General features: G+C 45.0%; 2 protein-coding genes across 2 annotated transcripts in view; both read right to left on the bottom strand.

Moving 5' to 3' along the window:
* The window catches only part of LOC307073250 (S-arrestin-like), a gene marked incomplete at both ends in the record, with an annotated part of 8,111 nt that extends 5,481 nt beyond the window's left edge, over positions 1-2,630 (bottom strand). The window contains 4 exons of the mRNA XM_079732955.1: positions 311-504; positions 709-753; positions 1,760-1,820; positions 2,583-2,630. Of these exons, the coding sequence (XP_079589081.1) occupies positions 311-504; positions 709-753; positions 1,760-1,820; positions 2,583-2,630 (348 nt within the window). The remainder of the gene's footprint in view (positions 1-310; positions 505-708; positions 754-1,759; positions 1,821-2,582) is intronic.
* A 1,431-nt stretch (positions 2,631-4,061) lies between these two features.
* Positions 4,062-15,157, bottom strand: atg16l1 (ATG16 autophagy related 16-like 1). The gene is made up of 20 exons (XM_079733168.1): positions 15,001-15,157; positions 14,555-14,663; positions 14,331-14,415; positions 13,971-14,073; positions 13,138-13,211; positions 12,889-12,958; positions 10,926-11,107; positions 10,636-10,701; positions 10,090-10,179; positions 9,802-9,861; positions 8,998-9,097; positions 8,296-8,401; positions 7,464-7,534; positions 7,302-7,373; positions 7,101-7,221; positions 6,561-6,666; positions 5,893-6,042; positions 5,167-5,214; positions 4,917-5,018; positions 4,062-4,658 (listed from the first exon to the last, which is right to left on the bottom strand). Exons 2-20 carry the CDS (start codon positions 14,655-14,657, stop codon positions 4,565-4,567), a joined length of 1,803 nt encoding a protein of 600 aa, XP_079589294.1. The 5' UTR covers positions 14,658-14,663; positions 15,001-15,157; the 3' UTR covers positions 4,062-4,564.
* Between the last annotated feature and the right edge of the window lie 692 nt (positions 15,158-15,849).

The following is a 15,849-nucleotide window of genomic DNA, read 5'->3' as shown; positions in this document are numbered from 1 at the left end:
TAAGGTTAAGGTGAGGGGTGATACGGTTAAGGGGCGATAAGGTTAAGGTAAGGGGTGATACGGTTAAGGTGAGGGGTGATAAGGTTTAGGGGTGATAAGGTTAAGGTAAGGGGTGATAAGGTTAAGATGAGGGGTGATATGGTTTAGGGGTGATACGGTTTAGGGGCGATAAGGTTAAGGTAAGGGGTGATAAGGTTAAGGTGAGGGGTGATATGGTTTAGGGGTGATACGGTTTAGGGGCGATAAGGTTAAGGTAAGGGGTGATAAGGTTAAGGTAAGGGGTGATAAGGTTAAGGTGAGGGGTGATTACCTCAAAGAAGAAGGGATAGGCGTCGGGTCCCAGCTTCTGGAGGATCTTTTCCTGAATGGGGGAGTAGGCGAGCCGGTCCTGTAAGGGGGGGTACACCTGGCGGGTCATCAGGTAAATGTCCCTGCGGAACACCACGCCCATAACATCCATGTCCTGGCGGCCGTACCGGAATGTACAGGCCAGCATCACAAACACTTTACCCCCGCCCCGCCCCACACACACACACACACACACACACACACACACGTTATATTCAAATAATAAAACAATTGAAAATAATGGATAGGGCAGGAGAAGAGGGGAGAAGGGAGGATGTGAGAGGGGAGAAGGGAGGATGTGAGAGGGGAGAAGGGAGGATGTGAGAGGGGAGAAGGGAGGATGTGAGAGGAGACTCTCACCTTTCTTCCCCTTCAACTGTTGAGGATCAACCAGCACCACTCCATCTGAGAGAAACACAGCCGTCATTACATCCTTAATGAGATTATGAGGTAGATGACATTACGATAGGATATTTTAGAGTATAAGAAAAGTGTAGATATGATGTTTTACAATTAAGTGCTTAGTCGGTCTGTTAGGCAGACAAATCATCCATTGTAGTTCAGGCAGTGGTTTAGTGTAAATTCTCTAGGTGATGTTTATTGTCTTATTATGGTTTAGTGTGGTTTAAAGCCAAAGTATGTTTATTTATATTATGGAACCAAACAGTATTTAATTGCACTATGTGAGATAGCTCAAAACAACCAGCGAATGAGCTGAAACAGGCACTTCAACTTTAATGTGGATTTTGATAAAAAAAGGAGTTGTGCATTGATTTTAATGTGAACTAAGAGTGGAGAGAAACAGTACATGTGAGCCTCACTTTTTATTGCACTTTTTGTTTTATTTGTAAAGAGAACCTACATAGGAACAATAGACAATTTAACAGACACTTCAACCAGGGAAGAGTTTAGTTTTATTTATTAATTAATTTATTTATTATTTTATTTATTTATGTGTTACTCGTGATAATTTTGAAATAAACAGACGGATTTCGGAAGACAAAACAAAAGCTGTGCTGCTTCAGTCCTTATCACCGTCCTGGCCACTTGGGACCTTTTTGTGTATACACACTACACAACTCTCACTTCACACAATATAGAAAATACACGCCTCTCACTACACACAGTATGCAACCTACACACCTCTCACTACACACAGTAAAAAAAACTCTCACTACAAACAGTATACACACTACACAACTCTCAATATACACAGTATACACACTACACAACTGATGCCACACAGTGCACACACTACAACTGTGTGTGTGCGTGTGTGTGTGTGTGTGTGTGTGCGTGTCTGTGTGTGTGCGTGTGTCTGTGTGTCTGTGTGTGTGCGTGTGTCTGTGTGTCTGTGTGTGTGTGTGTGTGTGGGTGTGTGTGTGTGTGTCTGCGTGCGTGTGTGTCTCACCAACAGGTTCCACAAAGTCACAGTGGTCCACGAAGTCCCTCTTGGCCATGTAGACACCCACCTACAACAATCACACACACACACACACAGACTTAATGTATATACAGAATATAAACATATAATACACATATATATCCCTTCACTAAATACTATATACCTATATATATTACTACTTCATAATAAGTACTGATAGTATTATATTATATTTGTATTTATTTATAATTATATTATATATATTATTACATGATAATAACTACTAATCCTAGTATTAGATAACTTACATAAGTACTACTTATACGAGTATTATATAACATGCATAATCAGCATTACTAATACTAGTTTTATATTACTTGCATAATGAGTACTTCTAATACTTGTATGATACAAATTTTATAAGAGTACTACTATTGCTAGTATAGTATAACTTACATAATAAGTAATACTAATAGTAGAATTTTATAACTTACATAAGTACTACTAATACTAGTACGATATTACTTTCATAAGAGTACTACTATTACTAGTATTACAAAACTTACAATATAAGTACTACTATTGCTAGTCTTAAGAATCTTATATTACTTATATAAGTACTACTTACACTAGTATTATACTCCTTACATAATGAGTACTTCTAACACTAGAATTAAATAATTTTCATAATAAGAACTACTATTACTAGTCTTATATTACTTACATAATGAGTACTACTAATACTAGTATTATATTACTTACATAATGAGTACTACTAATACTGTGATTATATAACTTTCATAAAAAGTACAACTGATACTAGTCTTATATTACTATGTTGTTTACTCACCGACTTGTCCTTGGAAATCTTCTTAAAGATGACATGTTTATGACTCATGATGACCTGAACTCACAACCGACGATGAGCTTTGGCTTTACTAAAACGAAAAAGCAAAACAAAATACGTTTCAACTTTTAACAAGACACACTGCTTTGTTTCAGTTTTAACTACAGACAATTTCACCTAGAGACGTACCCTTCTCTCCTTGTTGTGTTGACAATAGACGGCTTGCATTCTAAGGATCAATTTATAATCCACATAACCCCCCCCCACACACCACCACCACCACCACCCAGCCACCCTCTACACACAGCGGTCAAGCCTGTCAAAGCAGCAGTTATTCTACACGTACGCCCTGGTTGTTTACCAATCCTGTACACCTCCCTATTGGATGAGCTGCAGTTCATTAGAGAATCTCCCTCAAAGACCTACAAGATTCAGGTAGGCACAACATAACACTACTGGGCTGAAAATAAGCCCTCATAAGAGCCTGCCGTTACTTCCCTTCTGGACCTAAGGAAATGCAAAATCCAGGACAAACACACAGACTAATGTACGGGAAGACGTGTGTTAGACGTCTCCTTAAAGAAATCAAATCTCATACAAAAATGCATTTAAGAAATCTTTATTTCTCCCACAAAATTGTTAGATTCAGTTGGAAATAGTGTCCATAGCCACGTTCAGTTATTCAACAGAATTAGGATTAGAGCTGTGATTGACCAATCAGAATCCAGTGTTCAAAGCCGTGAATAAATAAGCATACACATACTGTAGAGAGACAGAATCTTTAAACCCATGTTATCAGACTCAGCAGTTTAGTGGCCGAGCTCAGAAGCTCCTTATCCGAGGACAGGGAGGTGGGCAGATATGCAGGTGGGAGTGACGGGTAGAAAGTTTGGACAGGGGAGGTTAGAGTTAAAACAGGGGCTAGTCCTACATGTTTGTGGTTCTACAACCATAACAGCTTGCGATGAATTATATTCAAAGTTGTTAAGACCAATATCACTGGGCAGTCAATTTAATTATAGTAATAGAAAAACATTTGCAAGCAGGTGGAGCCAGAACTACTTTGATAAATCAATTACATTATTAAAAGGAACATCTGGACTTGAACTAGCTAATCAGAAAGCTCCAATTAGTTTTATATTGTGGCTGTGATGTGAATAAGATGTGTAAAAGGGAAAAGATATAATTGTTCCTGCAAAATACACTGATTAGTTGGACCATTGACGAACCATTTACCAGCGAGATCAAATCCCAGGCCGGATCCTGGTCCGACTTGCCAAGTTTTTGGCGAAGAAGATTCCAGCACAGCATGATCCCCCACCTGTAACCAGCTGGTTACAGGTGGGGGATCCCACCTTTGCAGAGTTAACCTAGCAGCAAAGACCAATAAAGTTAAGCAACATGACACATGTGCATTTCTTTCTTGTTTACGACTCCTACGTTCTCATTGGCCGAGCTTCTGCGTACAAAGACACCAAGACAAAGGTTGGAGGGTGAACTTTTACTTCAGTGACTTCATCCACACGTACGCAGCAGACAATACGTGGGGGGGAGGGGACCAATAACAGCACAATAAAACATTGTACACAGGCTTCCCATACGTTAAAAGCCAATGTTTAAATCAACAGCAGTCTTAAAAGCATTTCTCTGCTTGCTTAGAGAATAGTCTTTGCGTGATATATAGATGTACATCTATACACATACATGAATATATTCGTGTTGCGGAGTCCTCCCCTTGCCTCCAGAGCTCCCAGCAGCAGCAGCACTGCTTCAACAGTCTGAACAGCTGCGCCAAGTTCAAGCTTCTGGATGGTTCTGTGGACAATCACAGGTGGGACCGGAGGGCTGAGCAGCCAATCCCAGGTCGGACCAGAGGGCTGAGCAGCCAATCGCAGGTCGGACCCGAGGGCTGAGCAGCCAATACCAAGTCGGAACAAAGTGCTGAGCAGCCAATCCCAGGTCGAAACAAAGTGCTGAGCCACCCATCACAGGTCGGACCAGAGCACAGCCTTGCTTCCCTTCTCCACGCTGAGGACGAAGGTTCCTGACGGAGACCAGGAAACTGCGTTGATTGCCGAGCTGAGAAGAAACAAAAACAACTTGTTAGCTGCGATTGCCTCCCTATTGAGCAAGAACCTTTTTATTGAAACAGCTAGTTAAAGGGTTCGCTGTTAATTTCACTGCTTTAGCTAACAGATCATCTCCTGCTCAAAGCGGTTGATAAATGAAATAACCCTAACAGAAATAACCCTAACAGAAATAACCCTAGCGGAAACAATATCCGACTAAATGGGAAGTCAGTGCCTATAGCCAGCCCTAGCGAGATAGTTTTCTTACCTGTGGTGCTTGTCCAGGAGGCGGTCCAGTTTCCCCGTCAGAACGTTCCAAACGTAGACCCCCCCGTCCGCAGAACCCCCTACCACGTAGTTGCTGTCAGGACTAGAGAACAAACACATCAGAATTTAAAAGGGCATGGTACATATTCAGCGTCCAACAAATCCCCATCCTGCCAGCCTGTAGAACCAGTCGCACATTGTAGAACAGCACCGCGTGTGGTTCTCCACTAGGGGGGAGTGTTGAGACCTACCTGAAGCAGACTCTGGTCCAGTCCGCCCCGCACTTGAAACCCGGAGCACTGAAAAAAAATGGAAAGCAAGTGAGATGGTGGTGGTGGTGAGGGGGTCTGACTGATCACAAGCTCAAGGAATAGACATCGTGACGCAGCTCACAAGTACGCAAAACCTACAGCATGACGCAGCCTACTAGTAGCCAGAACACTGATTTTCACAAGTAGAGATGTAGTTCACTGTAGGGCCGCTCGATTATGGGGAAAATCATAGGCACGATTATTTTGGTCAATATTGAGATCACGATAATGTTGTATTTATTCAGCATAAAAAAAAAAATAAAAAAATTGTAACTGAGAACTTTGAATTTCGCTTTAAAAAAAAATACACAAAATGGTCAAAAAGAAAAAGTTAGAATCTAAAATGATTAACAGATATGTATCGAGCTGTTCTGCCCTTTCTATGAAACAAAAATAAACTAAAAACTTGATAGTTAATTTTGTGATTGTTTGACGCTAAAATCGCAATCTAAATTCGATTAGTCGCCCAGCCCTAGTTCACTTCGACGCAAAACAGTGACGTTTCACAAAATACAGGGACTTAGTTTCTTAGTAGACAGCATACATCACGGTGTAGTTCACACTGGTGATTTACTGGTACACAGAACGTACAGAAGGGCGTGGCTCACAGACGCACAGAACACTGCCGTAGTTCACCGTTAAAATAGCCCAGTGCTGGGGACCCACCTGAAGGTGTGGCGGACCGTGTTGGTTCGGAGGTCTATGATCTTCAGGAGGTCGTCCCGGGAGCAGGTGAGCAGCTCGGTGCGCTCCTGGCTCAGGTCCAGAGAGGTGACCCGACCCTGAAGCTCCAGCTCCCTCACGATGCTCTCCGCCCTGCAAACCAGCTGACCTTTACTCTTCACACCCGCTAAGCCCAGATGTTTAATCCTCCCTGCACACCATATGATTGCCTACTCCTAATTCTGGATTTTGATGTCATATTGTTTGGTTTTCATATCACACAATATACAAAGAGATTCTTTTTTTAGGTCTCAGCTTGAAAACTTGTGATCAGCTCCCTGTCCTCTGCCCCTCCCCCTTGCTCCATTACGATTGGTTCTGTGGGATGCAAGCGATCGTCACACTGAGCCAATGGGATCTCTGACCGACTCAGATTGTGAAGTCACATCCTGTGTGTCAGCAGTTCCTGACACCAACAGTGCATGACTAGAGCATGCTGGGTAGAGCAGGGGCTGCTGGGAGCGGAGGGGGGCTAGAGGATTACGGGTTATCAGACCTTTTACGTCTCATCATCGACTACCTCTAAAACCCAATGCCTAAAGTGAACCAGCCCTAACCTAATAAACACCTCTAAGCCTACCCTCCCCCCTTTGCATTTTTGAAACACTCACCTGATGTCCCAGAAGCGAACCTTCTTGTCAAAATGGCCGCTCATGACACACTGCTCTGTGCAGACGATGTCATTACAACTTGAGCCCGCAAATACCGTTTTCATACCTGTAACACACAAACTGGTCATCTCCCAGTATATTCAGTAGAAGAACAGGTATACTTGTTCGACTGGGAAGCTCCCAGTAGCAAACTTCTACTGGGAAGCTCCCAGTAGCAAACTTCTACTGGGAAGCTCCCAGTAGCAAACTTCTACTGGGAAGCTCCCAGTAGCAAACTTCTACTGGGAAGCTCCCAGTAGCAAACTTCTACTGGGAAGCTCCCAGTAGCAAACTTCTACTGGGAAGCTCCCAGTAGCAAACTTCTACTGGGAAGCTCCCAGTAGCAAACTTCTACTGGGAAGCTCCCAGTAGCAAACTTCTACTGGGAAGCTCCCAGTATAACTAGTAAAAGCCTAGTTGTGCTGGGCAGCTGCCAGAAGATGTATAGGGTTCGCACTCCTTAGTTATGAATATTCATAAGTCAAAGCTTAAATCACATACAGACTTTACTGCGTAGGTCCCATAGTTTGAGGGTGCGGTCGTAACTCCCGGAAACGATGCGGGCGTTGTCCAATAGGAAGCGAGCAGCCAGAACCTTTCCGCTGTGGCCCGTCAAGGTGTGCTGGAACCAGAGCACAGGTTACATAACACGGCCACACACCAAGCCCATTGGTCCCTCCCAGGTGTCAGTGGGATCCTTACTCTCAGCCTGAAGTCGTCCACAGTCCAGATGCGACTAGCAAAGTCGTTGGAGGCCGCCAGCAGGTAGGAGCCCTGAGGGAGGGACAGAGATACACTCGTCACCATCATCACAGGCCAACACCGCCGACAGAAGCAACACGGTGGACCGACTGAAGGACTTACGGTGCTGTCAAACTCTATACTGGTGATGCCAGCGTTGCTCCCAGTAAGGGCTCCTTTTGGTTCACAGTGACCTACACACAAACATAGTTATGAAGCCATTACTTAGGCGATAGCAAGTTCATAGGGATGGATTGAGGCCCTTCAACACTGTTACCAAGGTCGGGTTCACGGCTTCGGGAAAGACACTTGCCAAACGGTACAGCATGACATCATGCACATATTTTGGCCAGGCTGCCCTGCCAGAGCTATTCTAAACATGCAGGCAGAGTTGCAGCGGAGCTAAAAACAGCTACTGCCTCGGACCTCTGGTCAGGTCACACATGTTTACATATTATGTATGTTTATTACAAGAACCGAGTTATCTAAATTTTGTAGAGCAGCAAATTGTTCTTTAATATATTTCTTTATTTTAGTTTGTGGGATTTGTTACAGACTGGAGATCAGTACGTTTGGCATTGTTGATTTTGAAAACTAAAAAAAGATGTTATATCAATTCATCATAACACGTAGGCCTGGCCTACAGGAATGAGCAGCTTATATGTTGACTATCCAATGTTGTGTTTGTCATGCTAAAGAATGATTTAATTCTTTCGTTTAGTGAGAACTACAAAAGATCTTTAAAAAGAAAATGAATGAAGGGTTACACTATGATACCTATATTAGCCAAAACATAGTTATGATGGGTAATGCTATCCTTAAGGATAATGATCCTATATCATTATGAAGGGTCAAGTTAAACTAAATATCGAAACTGCTGCTCTGAACTACCCTGATGAAGTGAAAGCCAAACAAACAGGGTACTGATTGGTTCCTCATCGGGGAAGGGGCTTACCAGAGACCACCTCCCACAGTTTGACCCGTCGGTCCATGCCTCCGGTTGCCAGGAGACGAGAGCCGGGACTGAATCGCACTGCGTTCACCTCTCCATCATGAGCCTCCTGAAAACAGGACAGTCCACAGTGTTAAGCCCAACACTCACTAGGCCCTCTCATTTGACAGTCCAAGTACACAAACAAGTTCATGTTTGGGGCGATATTTGCACGTGCCTTTAGGAATGACAGATGTCATATAGTTCAGTTTTCTGATATCTTCAAAATATTTGAACATGTACGATTTCTTTTTTAGGTCTCAGCTCAAACTTGTGATCATCTCCCCGTCCTCCGCCCATCCCCCTTGCTCAATGCTGATTGGTTCTGTGGGATGCCCCTGAAACCAACAGTGCACGACTAGAGCATGCTGGGTAGAGCAGGGGCTGCTGGGAGCGGAGGGGGGCTAGAGGACTGGGTCAGACCTTTTACAGAAGCTCATCATCGACCCAGCTTTAAAACTGCTGTATTCCTGGTTACCCATAAGCCTTTACTCCTGGTTACCACAGTAACCCAAAGCCTTGCACCCTTGGTTACCCCAGTAACCCAAACCGCAGTTATATTTTCTTAGAGACAGGCTTATGAACCCCAGGCAGTGAGACCGACTGACAGCGGCAGACAAAGAGGCAGAGAGTCAGAATGACGGCGACAGACTGCCTGATACTTACGAAGATGTGCAGTGCCGTGGATGGGACTCGAACCTCCACCCCTCCCATTGGAGTCTCCGTGTTCTCTGGTGACGTACTCAGAGAGTTACCAGGGCGACGCCTACAAGACAAACATCATGTTCCAGTGTGCTTGTTCTGAACCCCTACTGCCCCCAATGGCCAGCTGGGTGTGCTACAGAATGAGGGATCCGAAAGCCCTGGTAGATGGGTTTGCTCCTACCCCTCTAACTTACACATGCTATAGCATGCATAAACTCTGATTGGCTGATATGGTTACCACCTGATCACCTGCTGATTAAGTGTAAACCCACCTGTCCTCATTGAACTTGAACAGTTTAGGGGACTTTTAAAGAGGAGGCTCGCCAAGAAGGTCTCAGCTTGAAAACTTGTGATCATCTCCCTGTCCTCTGCCCCGCCCCCTTGCTCCATGTGGATTGGTTCTGTGGGATGTCAATCATCACCACACTGAGCCAATGGAATCTCTGACTGACTCAGATTGTGATGTCACATCCTGTGTGTCAGCAGTTCCTGAAAACCAGCGCTGCACGACTAGAGCATGCTGGGTAGAGCAGGGACTGCTGGGAGCGATGGGGGGGCTAGAGGATTGTGGGTAATCAGACCTTTTACGGAGCTCATCATAGACCTTGGCTAAACAGGTTGCCATGGCGATGAGGTCAGCCAATTGAAAGATGCTAACTGTTAGCTTACCGACGGTGACATGACGCACAACATAAGACAGAACATGGACCACTAGTAAGACCAGAGAGCTGGCCAGTTTGCCATAACCATGAGTTAGACACGTACCCAAATATGTTGCCGATTGAGTCCAGCAGGCCACCAGGGGGAACCTGAGAGATCCTCTTACTGGGAGAACAAAACAAAATAAATCACCTCCAGATTCCAAGAACGGGCCTGGATCAGCACCATACAGCCTTTAAACACTGGTCATCTTGTTTCTAAAAGCTAGATGAACTCTACATCAAGGTCCCCAACCCAGCTAGTTTAGAACAAGGATGGACAATACAATGTTATAGGAGGTCTAGTAGATCTGCTTATATGGTCTAGTAGAGCAGGCATTGCCCCTCCTCTCACCTGGGGGTCCGACTCAGGGATCGACTGGGAGACGAGGCCTCGCCCGGCCCCTTCCCACCATCCTCGGCAAGAACCTCAATGTCGTCGTCCCTGAAAGTGAAGCTGTGGTTAGATCTAACTTGGCCGCTAGTGAAGCTATGGTTGGACACACGTTTTGTGATATCTTCACAATTTAATAACATGTACCAAGATAATTTTGGTCTCAGCTTGAAAACTTATGATCAGCTCCCTGTCCTCTGCCCCGCCCCATTGCTACATGCGGATTGGTTCTGTGGGATGCAAGTCATCATCACACTGAGCCAATAGTATCTCTGATTGACTCAGATTGTGATGTCACATCCTGTGTGTCAGCAGTTCCTGACACCAACAGTGCACGACTAGAGCATGCTGGGTAGAGCAGGGACTGCTGGGAGCGGAGGGGGGCTAGAGGATTACGGGTTATCAGACCTTTTACGTCTCATCATCGACCATGACTTAAGGTGGACTGCTATCGTCCTGGTTACCACGGTAAATCAACGCCCTGATACAGAATGGCTGGCAACTCACGGGTCGAGGGGCAGCGGCTCCTTCGCTGCGTCTGCTAGCTCCTTCTGTAGCTTGGCTTGTCTTCTCCTGGAACAGAGAGCAAGCGAGTCAGGATCAACACAACATCTAGCCTGATCCGATTGGCCAGTGTTTCTGGACCTATGGCCCCGACCTGATAAAGCAGGGAACAGTGAACACCGTTGTCGGAGTTTTCGGCGAGTCCCACAGACACACCGAGATAGTCTTCCAGAACATTGAGCCATAAAAGAAGGTGGCAGAGGTGGCTGTAGGGGCGTGGCCAGCTGCCTCACCTGCAGTCCTTCTCGTTCTCTGCGTTGAGGCGGTTGGCCTCCTGGGCCTTCTCAGCCATCCAGCGAGACACAAGCTCCTGGTTGTCCTCCGTCGTCCTCCTCAGCTTCTCCTCCAGAGCGCTGAAGGTGATCTGCAGAGCGTCGTACTCGTCCTTCAGCATCTGATTGGCCCGCTCTAGATCCTGCAGACACAAAAAAATTATACATAAAGTCCACTCTAGATCCTGCAGATGTACCAAATTACACATGATCAAATATACTACATACAAGATATACACAATGTGCATTATAAAATAGGGATCGACCGATTATAGGCGCCGATATTCGGCATTTTGACGCATATCGGCATCTGCCTTTTTTTTGATCCGATGGCCGATAAGAGATCAATTTAAAACTGGGTTATTTTGGCTCTGATCCAGTCGCGCCTCTCTGTCTGCTGTCACTACGCTGTCTCCAGCATTGTCCCACCCACAGCACCATCTGATTGGTTATACGCTCTGGTTACACGCAGAGCCACGACGGGTAACAGCCAATCAGCAGTGAAAGCTGTGCATGCACAGTGCTCACACACACACGGTGGAGGGGATAAAAGGTTTGGTCTGGTTTAGTTTCGAGGTAAGTTAAGGCAGCAGACTCTCCCGAAATTGTAATAAACATCCCAGTCCTCTACAACTCACAACTACTAGTAACATTACTGTGAGCCCATTAACGTTACATAAACATAAGCGGCAGCTCTGCTCGCAGTCCGGCGTCCAGGCATGCCTGTTAATCACTCGAAACAAGGTTGCTGATAATATCGACATAGAAATAGTCCGTAATAGTAGAAGTCTGTGTAAAAACTTAATAAACTCAATTCAGTCCAGTTTTGTTGCAGGGAAGCACGTTAAGCGGTGGTTATACTTCAACTGCGTAATGCGCTATCAACTGCGTAACCACGGAGCCTCTAGAGCCCTTAGGCTTTAATGTGAAGGCTGATTGGCTTTTAGTGTAACGTTAGCCCAGCGGTCCGCTTTCTCCTTCTCTAGACACTCAGCAGACTGTAGCGAAACTCTACAACTCACGACTACTAACTTACTGTGAGGCCCAATACGTTAGCAGCAGCTTTCTGTTCCTATGATAAACACTGATTATTAAAGTGAAGATGCTGTAGGCTATTTAGTGTTTTTTAACGGTTGAATCACTTGAAACAAGGTTGCTGATAATATTGATAGGGAAATAGTCAGTGATAAAAGTAAGAAGTGTGAGAGAGAGAGAATTTCAGTTAGTTTTATTGCAGGGAAGCACGATTAGGGGATGGCTAGAGAATAGTGTGTGTGTGTGTGTGTGTGTGTGTGTGTGTGTGTGTGTGTGTGTGTGTGTGTGTGTGTGTGTGTGTGTAAGCCACATGAGAAGCTGCAGAAACTGACAGCAAAGCACCGTCTGTCTGAGAGAAAACTGTTGGGCAATAATGGCTGTTTAACTAGGGAACTATTTATTTATTAAAATTTTCAGTTAACTTCATTAGAACACCCTGCACTTTTTGTTTTTGTTTGAATTTAAAAAGATAAGTGAAAGATTAATATTTCAGTTCAGGAAAATTTTAGAGAGCCATTTATTTGTTTAAATTGTGTTATGTTGCCAATATGATAAGCTGTTGTGTTTATTAAACAACTTCATAAATGAAGTCAAGTGTTGGAGTTTGTATGATTCAAAATTCTGACGCCAATCTTTTCCCTTTTTCTGTAAATTAATATCGGCTCCAAATATCGGTTATCGGCCCCCTTGACTACTAATAATCAGTATCGGTCCTGGAAAAACCATAACGGTCTTTCTCTATTATGAAATATACAAGATAAAATAATCATACATTATAAAAATAGAATCATTAACACAATAAACATGATCAAATAAAGAACATATCTGGTTGGTTTAGCCATGTGACAGAATAAGACGCCACAATAAAGCCCAAATGTTTCCTGATTACCTGGAGAAAAGTGTTAAGCTTTCGACAGTCTCCCTCCAGAGTAGCGATCTGTGTCTGGTACTCCGAGATCCTGAGAGACAGAACCAATTCAACATCTCCTTTAACAGCTCCACTACAAACATGTAACCAGACAAACGACTGAGACAAGACAAGCCGAGACATAGGCAGGTAGACAGAGAGGCAAATTAACAGGAAGGCAGAGGGTAAGAAAATCAAAGAGGCAGATAAGTAGAGAGACAGGGTACTAACTTGGCCTCATTGCGCTGGATCTCCTTGTCCTTCAGTTGGATCTGGTTGTTCAGCTCGATTACATTCTGGGCCAACTAGAACACAAATCTTTTGTTAGCAAATTGTGTTGTTTCTTCCTCGCCTTTGGGTAGCAATGCGTTAGCTTCAGGATTTACAGACGTCATGTGTTTGTCTGCATTCTGAAATCTTCACAATATTTTAACATCAAGACATTTTTTAAGGTCTTTTTTGAAAAAGAGTTTTTTGGTCTCAGCTTGAAAACTTGTGATCAGCTCCCTCTCCTCTGCCCCACCCCCTTGCGCCATGCAGATTGGTTCTATGGGATGTAAATCATCACACTGACCCAATGGGATCTCTGACTGACTCAGATTGTGATGTCACATCCTGTGTGTCAGCAGCTCCTGAAACCAGCGCTGCACGACTAGAGCATGCTGGGTAGAGCAGGGGCTGCTGGGAGCGGAGGGGGGGCTAGAGGACTTGGTAATCAGACCTTTTACGGAACTCATCATCGACCATGCCTAAAATGGGCTACTCCTAAGGAGAACACCCCTTGTATCCAATGGTGTTTGTCCAATTGGAGGGGTTGTATGCATGCTGTCACTCCCATGTCAGAACGTGTCTAGGAACGCTGGCCGAGTCCACATTCCAAGGCACACAATGGCACAGTGACAAGGCCCTTGCAACAAGCCCTGCACAACAATCAGCTAGCGGCTAAATCCTGCTAGCCACTACATCCATGATCTGCCAGAGATCTACTCAGCTCGACTCCATCATAGCAGGATGACTTCCAAGATATGCTATTCAGGGCGTGTGTGTGTGTAGTGTGTTTGTACCTCTCCTCTCTTCTTGTGGAGCTCCGTAAGCTCCTCTTGGTGTTTAATCCTCATCTGGGACATCTCCTGCTGGATGTCTCCCCGCATTCCCCCATCCGCCGCACTGAAGATGCCATGACAACAACACAACCAAATGATTACACTCGCAAAGAGTAATTACCATGATAATGCACACAGACACATCCAATAATGCACACACAGACACATAACCAAGACAACACACCAAGATGTTACCATGAGGTCCCCAGACTAAGTAAACATACTACATGATAGTACTTTAGTGAAGAGGGTGCCTTGGAGAAAGGCTCAGCAAAAAAATAATAGTACTCATGTTAAGAGGCCCCCTGGAAGCAAGGCTACCTGAGTTGGGCTGCTCTGGGTCCATCACTCTGGTACCGCTCCGAAAGAACGGCCTGCATGTCAGACTTCTCCAGCAGACGGTTATCTAGGAACACAAACACTCTTCATTAGCTACCGTAATGAATATCGGGGTCCCAACCACAATGCGTCGTCATGCCTACTCCATGTTTACAGCGCCAAAGTACCAATAATAACAACCACCATTACACTGCTTCTGTGTTTACATTGGCTGATGATCTCCTCGAAGGCTTGGCGCTGGACTCTGTCCCGCATCCTCAGCTGCTCGGAGATGTGTCTCTTCCAGGTGTCCCCACGGCGGTCCGCCATCGCCGCCTAACATAAACCCAAACACAACTTAAGAGTCCAGGTAGATTGCGCCAATTAAGTGCTTTGTGAAATAGAAACTGCATGAAAACGAGACTAGAGTTCGGTTAAAGAGCAGTATTTCTAGATTATTTCTGATATCTACGGAGGAAACCCACCCAGTAACCTATAACTAACACATGTCCTCAACGATAGCGACATGAAGAACACAACTGTTTCGTTATCTTCCAGCTAGACAACCATCTCAGCTCAGAACAAACCCTCGTGACTCGCCGCCGACCCCAGCACTAATGTTGATTAGCTCCGCATGCTAGCCCGGCTGGAAGCTAAAGGTCCAGATCCTCACCGCATGGACTCCTCTCGCCGACTAGTAGACCTTCGCACGCTGGCCGGTGGGTTGGGGTTTAGCTGACTCGAGACGATGCTATTTTCAGTACTTAGCCGACGCCAGCTCCCTCGGTCTCTTGCTTCGACTTCACGTCCATTTTGCCTCCGACCGCTTCTTCCTGGAGTGTCGCAGTAGAATGACATCATCTGGGCGATGACCTATGGCTTAAATAGTGGCGGGATAGACGCACCCACCTCAAGTGATACTCATTAGCATTATTCATTTCCCTTTATGGGGACCAATACAAGACATTGCCACCAGGTCCCTAAAAGTGATTGTTTGATCAATCCCTATTAGTTCCTAATACTTTTACCTATCATTTTGTTACTGTTATTCTATTTTATTTATTTAAACTGACTTCCACAACATACCTATTTGACTTCTCTCCCCTCTCTCCCTCTCCCTCTCTCTTTCTCTCTCTTTCTCTCTCCCTCTCTCTCTCCATCCCTCGCTTTCTGTTACGCACAAAGGCGAATCAAAACGTGTGTCTGTGTGTGTGTGTGTGTGTGTGTGTGTGTGTGTACACAACAGATTCACCTGTTGCTAGGAGAGTGTAGATGAAAAGAAAGTTCCAGCTGTTTTTTATTTACAACATGACACACATTTCATAAACACTTTACAAAAACAACACAGTCGCACAGCCTGTCCTGGTCGGCCTCTAGTCCTAGTCCTGGTCTGGTCAGGTCCTGGTCGTGGTCTGGTCCTGGTCGTTTCCTGGTCTGGCCCTGGTCAGGTGCTAGTCTTAGTCCTGGTCCGGTCCTAGGCCTGCTCCTGGTCGGGTCCTAGACCTGGTCTGGTCTGGTCCTC

Source organism: Pollachius pollachius, assembly GCF_949987615.1.
Source record: "Pollachius pollachius genome assembly, chromosome: 3".
Classification (NCBI taxonomy): Eukaryota; Metazoa; Chordata; class Actinopteri; order Gadiformes; family Gadidae; genus Pollachius; species Pollachius pollachius.
Note: the sequence above shows the minus strand (reverse complement) of the source record. Positions and strands in the feature narration are given on the sequence as shown.